The following is a 15614-nucleotide window of genomic DNA, read 5'->3' on the forward strand; positions in this document are numbered from 1 at the left end:
AGCATCCTTTTTCTTAACCCACAGACAGCCGACTTCTCCTGGGCGCCTGCTGCCAAGGAAGCGCTAGGGACGCATAATCAACCCTAGCGTCTCCTTGGCAGCGTGCCCCTTAATTTAAATATTGCATGGCGCCTCCAGGAGAGGAAAGCGCATTTTTTTTGCAGTATTCCCTTTATGTCTTAGCTAAACAGGAATTGAGAGAAGCAATGGAGCTGCCAGAGTATGAGAAGTCCCAATGAATGCACTAAAAAGTTTAGTCTTTTCTTGAAAGCTCTAGAATTTTGTTCTGCTTGGCATTGCACACAGTTGTCTGACCTACATCTTTGACTGGTAAACTGTTGTTTTCAGAGACAATCTGTTATAGGTAAATAGCTTTGCTTTATGGCCCCATGCTAATAATCTAAGTTCTACTGCTGTGTTTTCAAATAACTATCTGATCTGTAATATCCTGCTTTTGTTTGCTTGTCTTTTTTTCTAGTTCATGATACTGATTTCTCAAGTGTCTGTTGTACAAGCTACAATAATTATTCTGCTGTTCTCACAAAAAACAAATGTATGTAGATCTTTATTATATATTTTATATTTTGTATATTGCATATATGGGCAAGCTAATGTATTAAATAGTAAAGTGATAAGTGTATCACAGTTCTGTTACAGTGCAAACCTGTTTTTCTTTATCAATAAACATCTACCAGTATTTTCAATGGGAAGAACAATGGGATAAAACTAGAACGATTTTTGCATGGAAGCAAAGCTTTGATTAATCTGCAACAAAAGTCCTTTTTTCCATCACATCTAAATAACTATACTACTATTACTACTTAACATTTCTATAGTGCTACACAACATACGCAGTGCTGTACAAACATACAAAAAGACTTACAATCTGATAAGACAAACATACAGGACAAGAGACTTGGGGTATTTCTAACAAGATTATGGTAATAGTACCCTGATAGAATAAAGTTATGAAGTGTTGAGCTGTGCTTGAAATAAGAAATGTTAATATTTTCTATTTTGTTTCATTTTATTTTCTAAATGAAAGAAAAAATATATGGTGCCATTTTGAAGTATGACACTGCAAGGCAGGAGTGATTGGGGATCACTGCTGCTCCTTTTGGACCCCTACTATGGAGTAAGATAGTCCAAAGAGTTTTGATTGGGAGTTGTGGAGTAGTATGGCATCCATTTAGAAATATATGTTGGGTGGGCATGCAGGTGGGTCCAAAACCCAACACTGTTTTGTTTGTTTTTTTCTTTTTTTTTTTTTTTTTTTAGTTTTTTCAAATAAAGCAAAATGAAAAATGTTTCAGTGCACATCCCTAGTGGAGTACCCACTTAGAGGAGATCTTCAAGTTTAGTATACAAAGATATTTTTTAAAAGAAGGATCTTGATTTGGTAAAGTTGTTTTTTATAACTTTTTTTTTTTTTTTTTTTTTTTTTTTTAAATCATGTGCATTTATTTAACTATGTTTTTTCTCCTTGGGGTTTGTTTTAATTCAGAATTGAGGTCACTGGAGCTTTAGAATGCTATTCTGCAGTGGCTGTTATTTGTTTACAGTTTTATTGTAACTCAGCAGGACTCGTCAGTCCTGTTGCTTCAATTTAAATATCATTGTTATTGCATTATTAAGGATGACATATTTAAAAGCCTACAAATGGGATCCAATTACAATAAAAGTTTGGCGTTACAAAGAAAATCTATTTTATTTTTGTGGATATTAAAATTAATTTTAACTTTGAACTTATTCTGAGAGAGAAAATGTCTTGCTATCTTATGCTTTTGCTTGCCTCACTTTCATAGGCTCCAACTCTGTGGATACTTGAGCACCTCACTATCAGATCTTCCTCCCATGTCGAGCTCCATATTCAGACACTGTATAGCTTATCTGGCTTAATTAGACTATATATTTATTGGCACCGCCACGCCGATGAATATATCTAGCTTCCTAAAGTTAGCCAGATAAACTTTGTCCTAAAGTTAGTCGGATAAACTTATCTGGTTAACTAGGACAAGTCAACAGGATGACCAGACTTAGCTAGAAAGTTGACTGACTAGCTCTGAATATTGGAGTTAGCTAGATAATTTATCTGGCTAACTCAGTTCCTCCCAATTATGCTCCTGAATACCCCAAACTTATATGGCTACATTTTAGCTGAATAAAAAGTTATTTAGCTATAATTTATCAGGATAAGTGCCCAAAATATTCATTTAGCCAGATAACTTCTGAGTTATCTGGCTAAATGCCTTTGAATATGGACCTCCCCACATCTTTGATCTCCTAGACCCATAGCAGCTAAGAGGAAATATAGAAGAGGTCATATAGAAGGTCAGACAACTGCCAGATATTAGGGGTTTTCATGTGAAGGATTAATAGCTAAAAGTCATTCTCTAGACCAGACAGCAAGAGGTTAACACCCAGCTGTGTCACCTGACACTACATGGGAAGGGGTTATCTAGATAGAATGTAACTTGTATTAGTAAGTCTGAGTCTCCTTTTTTTTTTTCTACCTACCTATTGTGTTCAGTCACACCAGCACAATCCTCATATACAGAACCTTATATTTATGTATATATTTATTATTTTTCTATCTCTGTTTTCCAAAGTAAAGTATCCTTGCTTGCTGCCATGGAAGAAAGCTGAGTTATTTCCGCTTCACAGTAAGAGTTTTCCATGAGCTTTGGGGATGCCACTGCACACACTTAGCTCTGAACTTGAACAGCAAGATTGTTTAAATCGGTACCACCAAATCCCAACAAGGTTATGGGTCTAGAGAAGGCTGCAGCACTACAGAAGAGGTTCTCAGCCTAAGCTGCACTTATCCAGACTCTGAAAGCTATAAGCTCATAGCTCTGATTCAAGCCTGAAGCAAGCTGCAGCACAAAGCCAGTGAACAGGGAAGTCAATGGACCTGAAGTAGGCACATTCCTGAGCCCTGGCCAAAAGAGTTTATCTTGTAGCATAGATGCCACAACAGCTCTATTTAAACTAAATGCAGCCAGTTATCAGATATAGAAGTTTAAGATGGAAATGCTGCTAAAGAAGGGTAAATTATGAGATGTTATAGCAAGACAGATCTACTGAAAATTCAGAGAAATGAGGTCATAGAAATATGCAGGTGAAGATTATGATTTCTCTTCTTGTGGAGATAAATGAATTAATATACATCCAAGGGCATGCTCCAATGAAAAACATGTGTGAATTGCTGAAAAGATTATATGAAAGATATAATTTAAACAGCAAACTGTTTCTGCATCACAAATTGTACAGTCTAAGGCTGAAAAAGTCCCAAGAAATAATGGAACTTATTAATGCTGTTAGAAATCATAGAGAAACTGAGACGCATGGGATAAGGTTTGAAAAATAGTCATATGTCAGCAATAATACTGTGCAGTTTGCCTGGTTTATATGACCTTTCATAAATGCATTAGAAACCAGACCAGAATGTGAATTAACATTGATATATTTGGAGGCTCATAGATGAGTTTGTTTGCAGAGCTGAAAGAGAGATACAAGCACCATGAAGCAGCTCAGCATGGAGAAGGAAGAGAAAGAAACAAAAGATTTTCAGAGTCCTTGTTGCAGGGGAAAGGGCTGATTAGTAAACACAGCCCAGAAGAGCAAAGATTTCTAACACAGCAGGTAGAGCTCAGAAAAGGCCAAGATGCCTTCACAGCAGTGGGTGTAGCTGATGGACGGTCACAATCCAAGCTATTCAAGCAATGCAAAAAGACAGGATATTTGAAAAGGAACTGTTCAGACTGGAAATCTGAGAACTATCAGTGTCACCAAGATTAAAGAAGTTATTAAGACTATGAACAGAAATTTGGAAGCTGAAAGAAACACTGAATATTTTTGAATTTTAGCAGCAAAATCGGTGAGAGATGCAACACAGTAGATTGGTGAATCGATGTAAGAGCAAGAAGCCTCAAGACCATCAATAAATATTTTTTCAGACATTGATTTCAGTGTAAAAGATAAAGTATATCTATATTGCAAGTTCACGCTGTATGAATATGGTAAAGAAAAAGAACAAAGGCATATAGGGTTGGAATCTCCTGGGCTCTTCTCTTCCAGCCAGGAACTGCCACCTTAAGACCCAAAGCAGTGATACCCAGGATCTTCCCATCCTGGCATAATCCACTGCTCAAGGAAACAACACAGCCACATTCACACACACTTAATCTCACTGAATCAGCACATTATAGATACTGATATAACAGTGTTTTTATTATTAATGCACTGTTACATTCCAGAAAGCAAGTCAGAATGTGCAGATATTGCAATGATAATAATTTAATACAAACTGGGGTAGATTTTATAAATTTGCGCGAGCGCGTACTTTTGTTCACACACCAGGCGCGAACAAAAGTACGCTGGATTTTATAAGATACGCGCGTAGCCGCACGTATCTTATAAAATCCGGGGTCGGCACGCGCAAGGGGGTGCACGATTGTGCAACTTGCGCGCGCCGAGCCCGGCGCGTGCTGCCTGTTCCCTCCAAGGCCATTCCTTTTACGAAGCCCCGGGACTTACGCGCGTCCCGGGGTTGTTCGCGCGCCGGCGCATGTAAATTCGGCCGGATTTACGCGCGCAGGGCTTTTAAAATCCGGCCCATAATGTTTTATGGATATTATGACAGCTGAATTGCTTTTGGTGAAAATCCTCTCTCATTGTCTGTCCCTCTACAATTTTTGTCCCCTGCCTTTGTTAGTTATACCTTTTTCATCTGCATTTCTGAAACCATATTGTGAGAAACATAGATGGTTGTCCAAAAACATAGTAAAGGCTTTCTCTTGCAATTCTAACTTCCTCACCATTGATCCTGCTCACCTGGTGTTTACTTCTTATATTCTCACAGTCACTGCAGTCACATATGAGTCTGTGTGAGAATTCTAAATCCTTTAAGACATAACTTCTGATTACATCCATAGCCAGACTCAGGCTAAGTAATTCCATTACTATCTAGCAGATTGGAAATGTATTTCTGTGATGGGGAAAGGAGCAGAAAGCTTTAAATGCACCTCTATTCCTAGACACAGGCACAAAATTCTCATGCAATATATGCAAAGGTGCGAGACTTGAAGGAAGCCTTCTATACCTGACAAGCGAGGCCTTCGCTTTATACTTCTGCAAGAATACATGCACGATTAAGAAAGGGGCAAGCACAGTAGTACAAAGGGGTTGCAGGTGACAAGCCTTTTATACCTGACACGTGAGGGCTTCACTTTGCACTTCAAGAATACATGCATGATTAAGAAGGGGGCAAGCACGGTGGCACAAGAGGGTTGCAGGTGATAACCTGTATAGAATCAGCTGCACAGATAAAGAAGCTAAAACAGCTACCTCATAAAGGGATCCCAATTTGAAATTTCAAATGAACAATAGTAAAGTTGAAATCCCTCTGTTTTAGCAACAATTCCATTAATTTGCTCACCATAGAGGTCAGACTAACCAGCCTGAGGTTCCCAGCCTCCTCCTTACTTCCACTCTTATGAACAGGAATCATATCTGTCACTCTCCAGTCCTCCAGAACTACTCCCAACTCTAAGAACATAAGAAAATGCCATACTGGGTCAGACCAAGGGTCCATCAAGCCCAGCATCCTGTTTCCAACAGTGGCCAATCCAGGCCATAAGAATCTGGCAAGTACTCTAAAGAAGCATTGAAATGGTCAGCCAGTGGAGCTGCTAGCTCTTCTCTAAGTTCCCTCAATACCCTCAGATATATTCCATCTGGCCCTATTGCTTTATCAACTTTAAGTTTATTTAACTCATTACAAACACACTGTGCCAAAAATTAATTGAGTTTTACTTCACTTCCAATCTTATCTGTGTTTGTTTTATGTGGTTTTTTTCTCCAGGCCCTTCCACAAGTGAACACCGAACAGAAATATTTGTTAAGCAATTTTGTTTTCCTCATCAACATCTACATATTCCTTCCCATCACCTGTGAGTTTCACAATGCCACTTTTGCACTTCCTTCTATCATTAACATATCTAAAAAATAGTCTTGTCCCCCCTGTTTTACCATGTTTGATATTTTTTCTTCCATTTGAATTTTTGCATTCCTGGCTTTTCTCCCAGTTAGCTTTTCCAGATATTGTTGCCTGTGTTCCACTTTCTGTGATCCCTTGTAATTTATGAATGCTAACTGTTACATTTGGCGGTCCATGGGTTGCTCCCACGGACTGCCACATTCACTTTCCCGGCCAGGCCCCGCTGGCTTCAGGTGCAGTCAGAGCTGCCCTTCAATGCAGCAGAATGTTGCTGGCCTGAGCCACAAGCCTCCCCATGGAAGCTGTCAGCACACGCGGCTTGATGCCGCTAGCTCTAAGCACTGTACCTGTCCCTGGCGTGCCCCTTCTTATTACTTAAATGGACCATGACGGAAAATCGCCCACATCCCCTGTTGATGACATCAGCAACCAGGGCATATAAGAAGGCAATGCTCTGAATGCAACTTGCCTCAGTAACAGATCTCCATATTCTAGCAGTAGTATGTGTTGTTCCAGCGTCCTGTCTCCGTTTTCAGTGTCCCTGTCTTCAGTTCTTCAGTTCCTGCGTCCCTGTCTTCAGTTCTACATTTCCCTCGCTGACCGTCTGTTCTTCTCCTCGCCTTCCTGCTCTGCCTATCCATCCCACCATTCTTTTCGGACAGATTCTGGTATTGACTTCGGCCTGACTTCTGGATACTATTAACTGCAGCCTACAACTGATCACCACCGGATACGCCCGACCTACACTACTCTGACCTAGCTATCTCGATGGATCTCACTGACATCAGCAGAGGCCTCCACCTAAGACCTGTCGGCACAGGCACGCAAAGGCTGAACCCAGGGGGGACGTGGGTTGGTAAAAGCAAAGCTCCAACTGGGCCTCTGTTTCATCTGGGTCTGCCTGTCGACAGTGGGGACCTGCAGGCCTTCTCTTCTTCCCTGCAAGTTGTGTCAACCCTACTTCGGCCTAAGGGTCCACGAACACAGCAGGTTGTTCAAGCCATGGATCCAGTAGACATGTAATGCAGGCCATTCTGGGTCTTGACCATAGGCTGCAAGATCAGCAAAAAATCCTGGAACTCCTGGATGCCTCCATGGATCAGCTGTTCACACAACTGGATGCACTGACCACCTTGGTGGTCTCCCTGCCTTCTGCATCAGTACCACTTCTTCCCGTATTCTCTAGCCATCCTATACCTCAGCTTCCAGCCCCACCCTAGTATGCCAGGGACCCCAAGCAGTGCTGAGGATTTTTGAATCTTGGTTATTAGATTCAGATTATATTATCTTAAATCAAATTTGCTCTGTAGGATATTCTTCTGTTTCACAGCCACGTAGGAAAAGAAAATGGGGTGGGCTACTTATTATCTATAAGAATTCTTGGAATATCAAACCAGAATACCTTACTCAAGACTCCATGCTCAAAATTCTGGTTATCTCCTCATGTTTTTTTTATCAATTTGCCTAGTTTACTGCTCACCTAAAACCTTAGAAGCTGATCTTTCTCTATTCTTAGAGCTATTAATGCTCTCCAGGGTTGATCTTACTAATATGATCATTTTTGAGGATTTCAATCCTCATGTCAATGTTGACCTGATTCCTACACATTGTGCATTATTTTTAGATATTATGGCATCACTTGTTGTCATCAAATTATTCAAAGTCCTACTCACAGACTTGGACATACGCTATTTGTTATCAAATCCCTTCAGCAATTTAGTACTCAATCAGGTCCCATGGTCAGACCAATTTCGTATTGATTTTCATATAAGTCTCTCACTCAAATTCACACTCCTCTTCTATATCTACCAAGCTGCCATGTCATAGCATCAACGATTAAGCTTTGTTCTCTTCCCTAATTACACCTCTATTATCTAATATCTCATTTGATAATATAACTGATGCCCTTTCTCAATGGGATTCCATTTTAGACTTGGTCCTCAATAAAAACAGTCACTACTCATAAAATAAACCCACAGTCATGATCAATGCCTCAATAAAAACTGCTCATCAATCATTAAGGAAGTTGGAATGCAAATGGCAGAAACATCCTTCTTCAGAACTTTCTCATGCTTTTCGTTCTTCATTAAGAACTTATCAATCTCTAATCATTGACACAAACAGACTATTATTCTAATCAAATCAAAAAAATTGGATATAATGCCAAAGCTCTTTTTACAATTGCTAAAAGACTCACCAATTCTCAGTCTCCAAATACCACTTTGCATGATTCCCCTTCTGCTGAATCATTTCAAATCCACTTTAATTTAAAATTGAGAAACTTTGTCTTAACTTCACTACTGTACCAAAATGGTATCTTGATGACCCTGTCCAGATCTCCTCTTCATGGGATATTTTTTACTATGTTTCCACCTGCAAAGTTAGTAATTTCATTACTAACTCCAACAATACTATGTGTCCCCTAAGCAATTGTTCCAGTGCACTTTTTAAAATTACTAGGGAAATGCTGTCTCACAGATTTGCTTGCTTAATCAACTTATGTAACTTTAACTGAGGGTATTATCCCAAAAAATCTGAAGAAGGCCGTAGTCCGCCTGCTATTAAAGAAGAGTAGTTTAAATCCCTCTGATCTGAACAGCTACAGACCCATTTCTTCTCTTCCATTTTTCTCCAAAATTCTTGAAGCTTCTGTTCTCTGTCAATAAACCGATCAGCTCAAGAAATTTGATGTGCTTGATCACCATCAATTTGTTTTTAGGCATACCATGAGCACAGAACTTCTTCTTCCCTCTTTAACAGACACTTTAAGGAGAGAAATTGATAATGGCCAGCAATGTCTTCTTGTGTCTGTAGACATTTCTTCAGCATTCAAGATCATCGACTACGACATCCTTCTTTTTCGACTTCAAGAATGCAGTATTTCAGGAAAAGTGTTGGAATGGTTTCGAATATATCTTGTTGACCGGTCCCAACATATCCAATTCAACAATGAAGTTTCAAGTTTATCTCTTATTAAAATTGGTATTCCCCAGGGTTCTACTCTTTTGTCCATGCTTTTCAACATTTCTTTAGCTGCAGTCTGTAAAATTCTGTCTAACCTGTCCAGACTCTTTTAAGATATATGCTAATGTCATTCAATTTGTTCTGTGCATACATCCTACATGGAATGAAACCATAGAACACCTTAACATTTGTTTTTCTGCTATCAGTTCTTGGCTAAAACATAATAAACTTACTTTAAACATGTCAAAGACAGAATTTTTAGCCATCTTTAGCCCTTATTCTACTTTCATTGAAAATTCTATTCACATCTCCAATGAACATTTTCAGTTCGGCCACAAGTTAAAAATGTCATCAAGCAGGGTTTTTTTTAGACTTCGAGTGCTTTCGGGCCTGTGGAAACTTTTCATCCACAAGACTGTCATACTGTTTTGCAAGCATCCATATTTTATTTATTTATTTAGAGCTTTTCTATACCAACATTCATGATACAATCATATCATGCCAGTTTACAGGTAACAGGGGGTGTAATAACCTTAAGCATTTAACAAGTGGAAAGGAACAAAAGTTACAATAAAACAGGGTTGCTGGAACTAGGGGAGGAAGGAAACAAGAGTAGGAGTAACTTTACAGTAATTTTACAGTAAACAATTATTTACATTGTGCTGAAAGGTCTCTTAATAGTTTTCTTAATAGTTGTTGTTTTGTGGTGAATCAGTTAGACTCGGGAAAGGCTTGTTTAAATAACCAAGTCTTAAGCCTTTTTCTAAAAGTTAGTAAACATGGTTCCAGTCTGAGATCAGGGGATAAGGTATTCCATAGATATGGTCCCGCTGTAGAAAAGGCCCGATCTCTGAATGCTAGATGGTGAGTGGATTTAGATGGGGGAACAAGCAGGGAACCTCTGTAGGCTTCTCTGATGGGTCTGGATGAAGTGTGAAGTCTGAGGGGGATTTGGAGGTAAAGAGGGTCTTGGGAGTGGATGGTTTTATGGATGGTGGTGATGAATTTGTGTAGAATTCTGAAGTGTATTGGTAGCCAGTGTAAATCTCTGAGAATAGGGGAGATGTGGTCTCTTCTTCTGGAGTTTGTCAGGATTCTGGCTGCTGCATTCTGGAGCATCTGAAGAGGTTTGATAGATGAGGAAGGGAGACCTAGCAAGATAGAGTTGCAATAATCTATCTTGGAGAATATTCCGGCTTGGAGGACTGTTCTGAAGTCTTGAAAGTGAAGGAGTGGTTTAATTCTTTTTAGAACCTGCAGCTTATAGAAGCAGTTCTTGGTTGTGTTGTTAATTAATGTTTTTAAATTCAGGCGGTTGTCTATTACTACTCTTAGGTCTCTTGCTTGGGTAACAATGGTGTTAGCTGGTGCACTTTGTGGGGTATTACTGTTTTCCAGGGAGATGAGGAGTTCAGTCTTAGCTGAGTTTAGTATCAGGTTTAAGTTTGCGAGGAGTTGGTTGATCTCTCGGAGGCAGTTTTCCCAGTGTTTAAGTGTTTTAGTGATAGATTCTTTGATGGGGATCAAGATTTGCACATCGTCGGCGTATAGGAAATGTTTTAGTTGAAGGTTAGTTAACAGCTGGCATAGAGGAAGGAGGTAAATGTTGAAGAGAGTTGGGGACAGGGAGGAACCTTGAGGAACTCCTAGTGAGGAATTGATGCGAGGGGATTCTTTATTATTGATTTTGACTTTGTAACCTCTGTTACAAAGGAATGTTTTGAACCATGTGAAGGCAGTGCCTGTTATTCCAGTGTCCGATAGACGGTTGAGGAGGATGGAGTGATTAACGGTGTTGAAAGCCGCCGACAGGTCAAGGAGAATTAGTAAAAAAGATTGTCCTTTGTCCAAACCCATGATGAGGTGGTCTGTTAGCGAAAGGAGTGGGGATTCAGTTCTTAATGCCTTGCAGAACCCGTATTGGGTGGGGCGCAGTATATTGTGATCTTCGAGGTAATCAGAGAGGTGTGAATTGACTAGTTTTTCCATAATCTTGGCTACAAATGAAAGGTTGGAAATAGGGCGGAAGTTGTTTGGATTGTTAGGATCCAAATCCAGTTTCTTTAGGAGAGGTTTAAGAGAAGGAAGTTTTAGGGCGTCTGGGAAAATTCCCTGTGTTAAAGAACAGTTTATGATATCCGCCAGTGGTTTGGAGATGGTTTCAGGTATTTGCAGTAGAAGTCTTAATGGGATTTGATCGAGGGGATGGGAGGAAGGTTTCATCTTCTTTAGTAGAGATTGAATCTCTAGGGCGGTGGTAGGTTCGAACGATTCCAGAGAGATTCTTTTATTTAGGAGGTAGTAGGAGTTAATAGGAGAGGTGGGGCTAGGGGGCAAGAGGGTTAAGAGAGTGGAGATTTTGCTTTGGAAGAACAGAGCCAGTTCATCGGCTTTGGATTGTGCTTGGTCGAAAGGGATAGAGGGTGTGTTAGGTAGTGTAAGTTCGGATACGTAGGAGAAAAGGGCTTTTGTGTCGTAGACGAGGTCATGAATCTTGTGGGCGTAGAAATCCCTTTTCGACCTTAGAGTTCCTGTAGTGGTGGAGGGCGGATTTGTACGCGGATAGTGTGCTGGGGCAAGGTGTTTTGCGCCATTTGTTTTCTTTCTGTCTGAGGTTTTGTTTGAGTTTTCGAAGGTTATTGGTGAACCATGGTTGCCTCTTTGGAGTTTTAGGGTTGAGTTTTTTTGTTGACAGAGGACATAATTTATTTGCTATTTTCTCTGTAATATTGCTCCATGATGACAGGGCTGAGTTGGGATCTGAGAGGTTTATGTGTGGAAGTTCATTAGCCAAGTGGTTGCTGAGGTCATCGGTGGAGCAAGCTCTTCTATAAAGAAATGAAGATTGCAGCGGGTGTGTGTTATAGGTTTCTGTTATTGAGACGGTAACGGAGATTACTGAGTGGTCCGACTAGGGGACCGGTGTGCATACAGGGGGGGATGAGTGTGTGATGCCTGAGTTTATGAAAATGAGGTCCAGGGTGTGGCCAGCTTTATGGGTGGGCTTATTGATGATCTGCTGGAAGCCCATGGCTGTAAGTGTGGAGAGCAAGGCCTCATGGTTGTGAGTGTGGTGTTGTCGACATGGAGGTTGAAATCTCCTAGGATCAAGGCAGGGGAGTCCAGATTCATGTGTTTTGCAATAATTTCTACGATGGGGGAGGCATCTGCGTCGAGAAGTCCTGGTGGAGCGTAAACTAAGAGGATTTGGAGTTGGTCTGTTTTGAAGAGGCCAACTTCTAGTTTTGAATCAGATTTTGCTGGGAGTTGGGAGACTCTCAACTCTTTTTTGGCTGCTAAAAGTATGCCCCCGCCCCTTTTCTTTAGTCTCCTCTTCGGGCAAATGGCTATGACTCATTTATATGGGTTCTTCAGGAAGTGTAGAGGTCAAGGGAGAGGGAAAAGAAGTCGTAGAGCTGCGTGGGGAGTTGATTTATTAGTGCTATAATCTGTTGGTTTAAGCCATGTTTCTGTTATGGCACATAAGTCCGGTTTTGCATCTAGGAGATAGTCATTGAGGATCAGAGATTTCTTAGTGATGGATTATGCGTTGAATAGTGTCAGGGAGAATAGTGCAAGACCTAGGAGTTGAGTAAGAGGTGAAATCATGATTGGAATGAGAGTTTTAGTGGTGCATGGTCGATATTGCATTGTTGCTTTTCCTGTGTTGAGAAAACTGTGGTGAAGAATGGGGATTGGGAATCCTGGTAGCATTATGATCTAGTTGTGCAGGAAAGGACGGGTTGAGTGCTGGATGAATGCTGGAAGAGGCTGGATGAATGCTGGAAGAAGCTGGATGAATGCTGGAAGAGGGTCGCGAGTGGCAGTGCTAGGGAGAGGCTGCCTTCCAAGGGGGGGCCTCTGACCTGAGTTCTGAGGCTCACAAAGGGGCGCACTAAGGGACAGGCCCCTTAGGTTGCGCGGCGCCGCTGAAGGGAGCCTAAATTTAAAGGGCTGAATGGGCCGGCCTCCCAGGCGTCCGCGTGCGCGCAGCTCCTGCCCCTTGATTGGAGGCTAGGGAGCTCAGGGAGGGTTCGTGGGCGACCCTGCATGTCGGCGCGTTCCTTCTGTAAGTTTTTTTTTTTGTTTCTTTTGAAGGAGGACGAGCCCTCCCTTCGAGGTCTCCCGGCGTCTCTCTCTCTCCGAATTGGATCGGTGCTCTCCCGGCGTCTCTCTCTTTTGTTTTATTTTGTTTTCCTGTCCCGGCGTCTCTCTCTCCCAGTCACTTCCGGTGGGGTTCCGCTCCCTCCGGTGGGTTCGGGATGGTACAGGTTCGGGACTGGAGCAGGACCGGAACGGAAGTCGCAGGAGGTAGGCCTCTGATTTGAAGGAGGTGGTCGGTTCGGATACTGGGGAGGTCGGGTCAGCGCGCTAAAGGACTGAGCTGCTGAAGGGAGCCCAAATTTAAAGGGCTGAATGGGCCGGCATCCCAGGTGTTCGCGTGCACACAGCTTCTACCCCTTGATTGGAGGCTAGGGAGCTCAGGGAGGGTTCGTGGGCTGCCCTGCACGTCGGCACGTTCCTTCTAGAAGTTTTTTTTTTGTTTTGTTTCTTACTTTTGGAGGAGGATGAGCCCTCCCCTCGCGGTCTCCCGGCGTCTCTCTCTTTCCGAATCGGATTGGTGCTCTCCCGGCATCTCTCTCTTTTGTTTTATTTTGTTTTCCTGTCCCGGCATCTCTTTCTCCCAGTCACTTCCGGTGGGGTTCCGCTCCCTCCGGTGGGTCCGAGATGGTACAGGTTCGGGACCGGACCAGGACCGGAACGGAAGTCGCAGGAGGTAGGCCTCTGATTTGGAGGAGGCGGTCGGTTCGGATACTGGGGAGGTCGGGTCGGCGCGCTAAAGGACTGAGCCGCTGAAGGGAGCCCAAATTTAAAGGGCTGAATGGGCCGGCCTCCCAGGCGTCCGCGTGGACACAGCTCCTGCCCCTTGATTGGAGGCTAGGGAGCTCAGGGAGGGTTCGTGGGCTGCCCTGCACGTCGGCACGTTCCTTCTAGAAGGTTTTTTTTTTTGTTTTGTTTCTTACTTTTGGAGGAGGACGAGCCCTCCCCTCGCGGTCTCCCGGCGTCTCTCTCTTTCCGAATCAGATTGGTGCTTTCCCAGCATCTCTCTCTTTTGTTTTATTTTGTTTTCCTGTCCCGGCATCTCTCTCTCCCAGTCACTTCCGGTGGGGTTCCGCTCCCTCCGGTGGGTCCGAGATAGTACAGGTTCGGGACCGGACCAGGACCAGAACGGAAGTCGCAGGAGGTAGGCCTCTGATTCGGAGGAGGCGGTCAGGTCGGATGCTGGGGAGGTCGGGTCGGCGCGCTACCTTGTTCTCCCACACTCAACATTCTGGCCTTTACAGCTACTAATAAACTCAGTGGCTCACCTAATGACTAGTTCGACGCTTTATGATCATATCACTCTGGCCTTGATTGAGTTACATTGGCTATCAATTCATGAAAGAATCAAATTTAAAATTGGAATGTCCATCTTTAAATTAATTAATAATCAGTCCTGTCCATGGGCTAACACCATTTTGAAATTTTACCAACCCTCAAAGTCTCTGCACTCTTTACAGCACAGCCTATTAGACGTTCCATCTCCTCAAGTTGCACGTTTACATCTTGCTCGAGAGTGTTCATTCTCAATTTTTGGAATACTCTTCTCATTGAGATATGTCAGTGTGATTCAGTAAAGAATTTTAGAAGGCTCCTTAAGACTTTTTTGTTTAAGCTCTGTTTTTATTAACTTATACTTTATTTTAAATTGTTTTGTTATTTTACTGCTTTTATTTGGAATTTTATTGTGTTTTATGTATTGATTTTTATTCTAATTTAGTTTAGATATGTTTTAAATTTATTGTTATGTATGTTATTATGTTCATCACCTACACCAATTTTTGAGTTGGCGATTCACAAATTTAATAAATGTAAATGTAGGGGGAGTCCTTGGAAGGGAGAGGAGTTGGGCACTCCCCGACCCCCGGTTGGATTTGGATGTGATTTCCATCTATTTTACCTTGCCCGGGTAATTGTGCTAGGTGCACCATCTGGCCTATCTGGAGTGCTGCAGGACACGTCATCGAGACGTGACTTCCGACTCTTTAAATCTGCCGGCCTAGTGGCGCACCCCTGGGGAGTCCTTGGAAGGGAGAGAACTTTACTTTTTTATCTTTTTGTTTGGAACAGGATAAAGAAATAGTATTTGAGAAATTCTAGGAATAGAGATGTTTTATTTTGTGGTCCTGATGTCTCCAGATCCAAGCAGGCCATTTTCTATCCCCGAAAAGTAGGATTTTGTCTATCGGTGCTAATTTCTTTTTAAAATTTCCTTGCAAATGTTTTACTTTTCAGGCAAAGAAATTTGTTTACTGACCCCTTGCATCTTGAAACATTTCTACTTGATAAGATCATTTCATGTGAGAGCCCTCCTTTAGCAACATGAAGAAGTTAGAACCTTTTGTGTAGATTTTGACTCCTTTCTCTTTCATTTTTGTTTTTCTCCCCCATATGATTGGGCCTAAGAATATAGTAAAAGTATGTTTGTTAATTTTTATTGATGTGGTTGTTTCCTTTGTACTGCATACTTTGTTACTTATTTTTCTTTATGTAATATAATTGAAAATTCAATAAAGAAAAAATTTAAAAAAAAGTAAATGTAACCTGC

At 41.7% G+C, this 15614-nt stretch overlaps 1 protein-coding gene across 1 annotated transcript in view; it reads left to right on the plus strand.

The window, feature by feature from the left end:
• Nucleotides 1-15614, plus strand: part of TSPAN19 (tetraspanin 19) — a 102856-nt gene that overhangs the window by 43165 nt on the left and 44077 nt on the right. Inside the window, exon 5 of the mRNA XM_029597085.1 lies at nt 479-553. Within this exon, the coding sequence (XP_029452945.1) occupies nt 479-553 (75 nt within the window). The remainder of the gene's footprint in view (nt 1-478; nt 554-15614) is intronic.

This window comes from Rhinatrema bivittatum, chromosome 4, assembly GCF_901001135.1.
Source record: "Rhinatrema bivittatum chromosome 4, aRhiBiv1.1, whole genome shotgun sequence".
Classification (NCBI taxonomy): Eukaryota; Metazoa; Chordata; class Amphibia; order Gymnophiona; family Rhinatrematidae; genus Rhinatrema; species Rhinatrema bivittatum.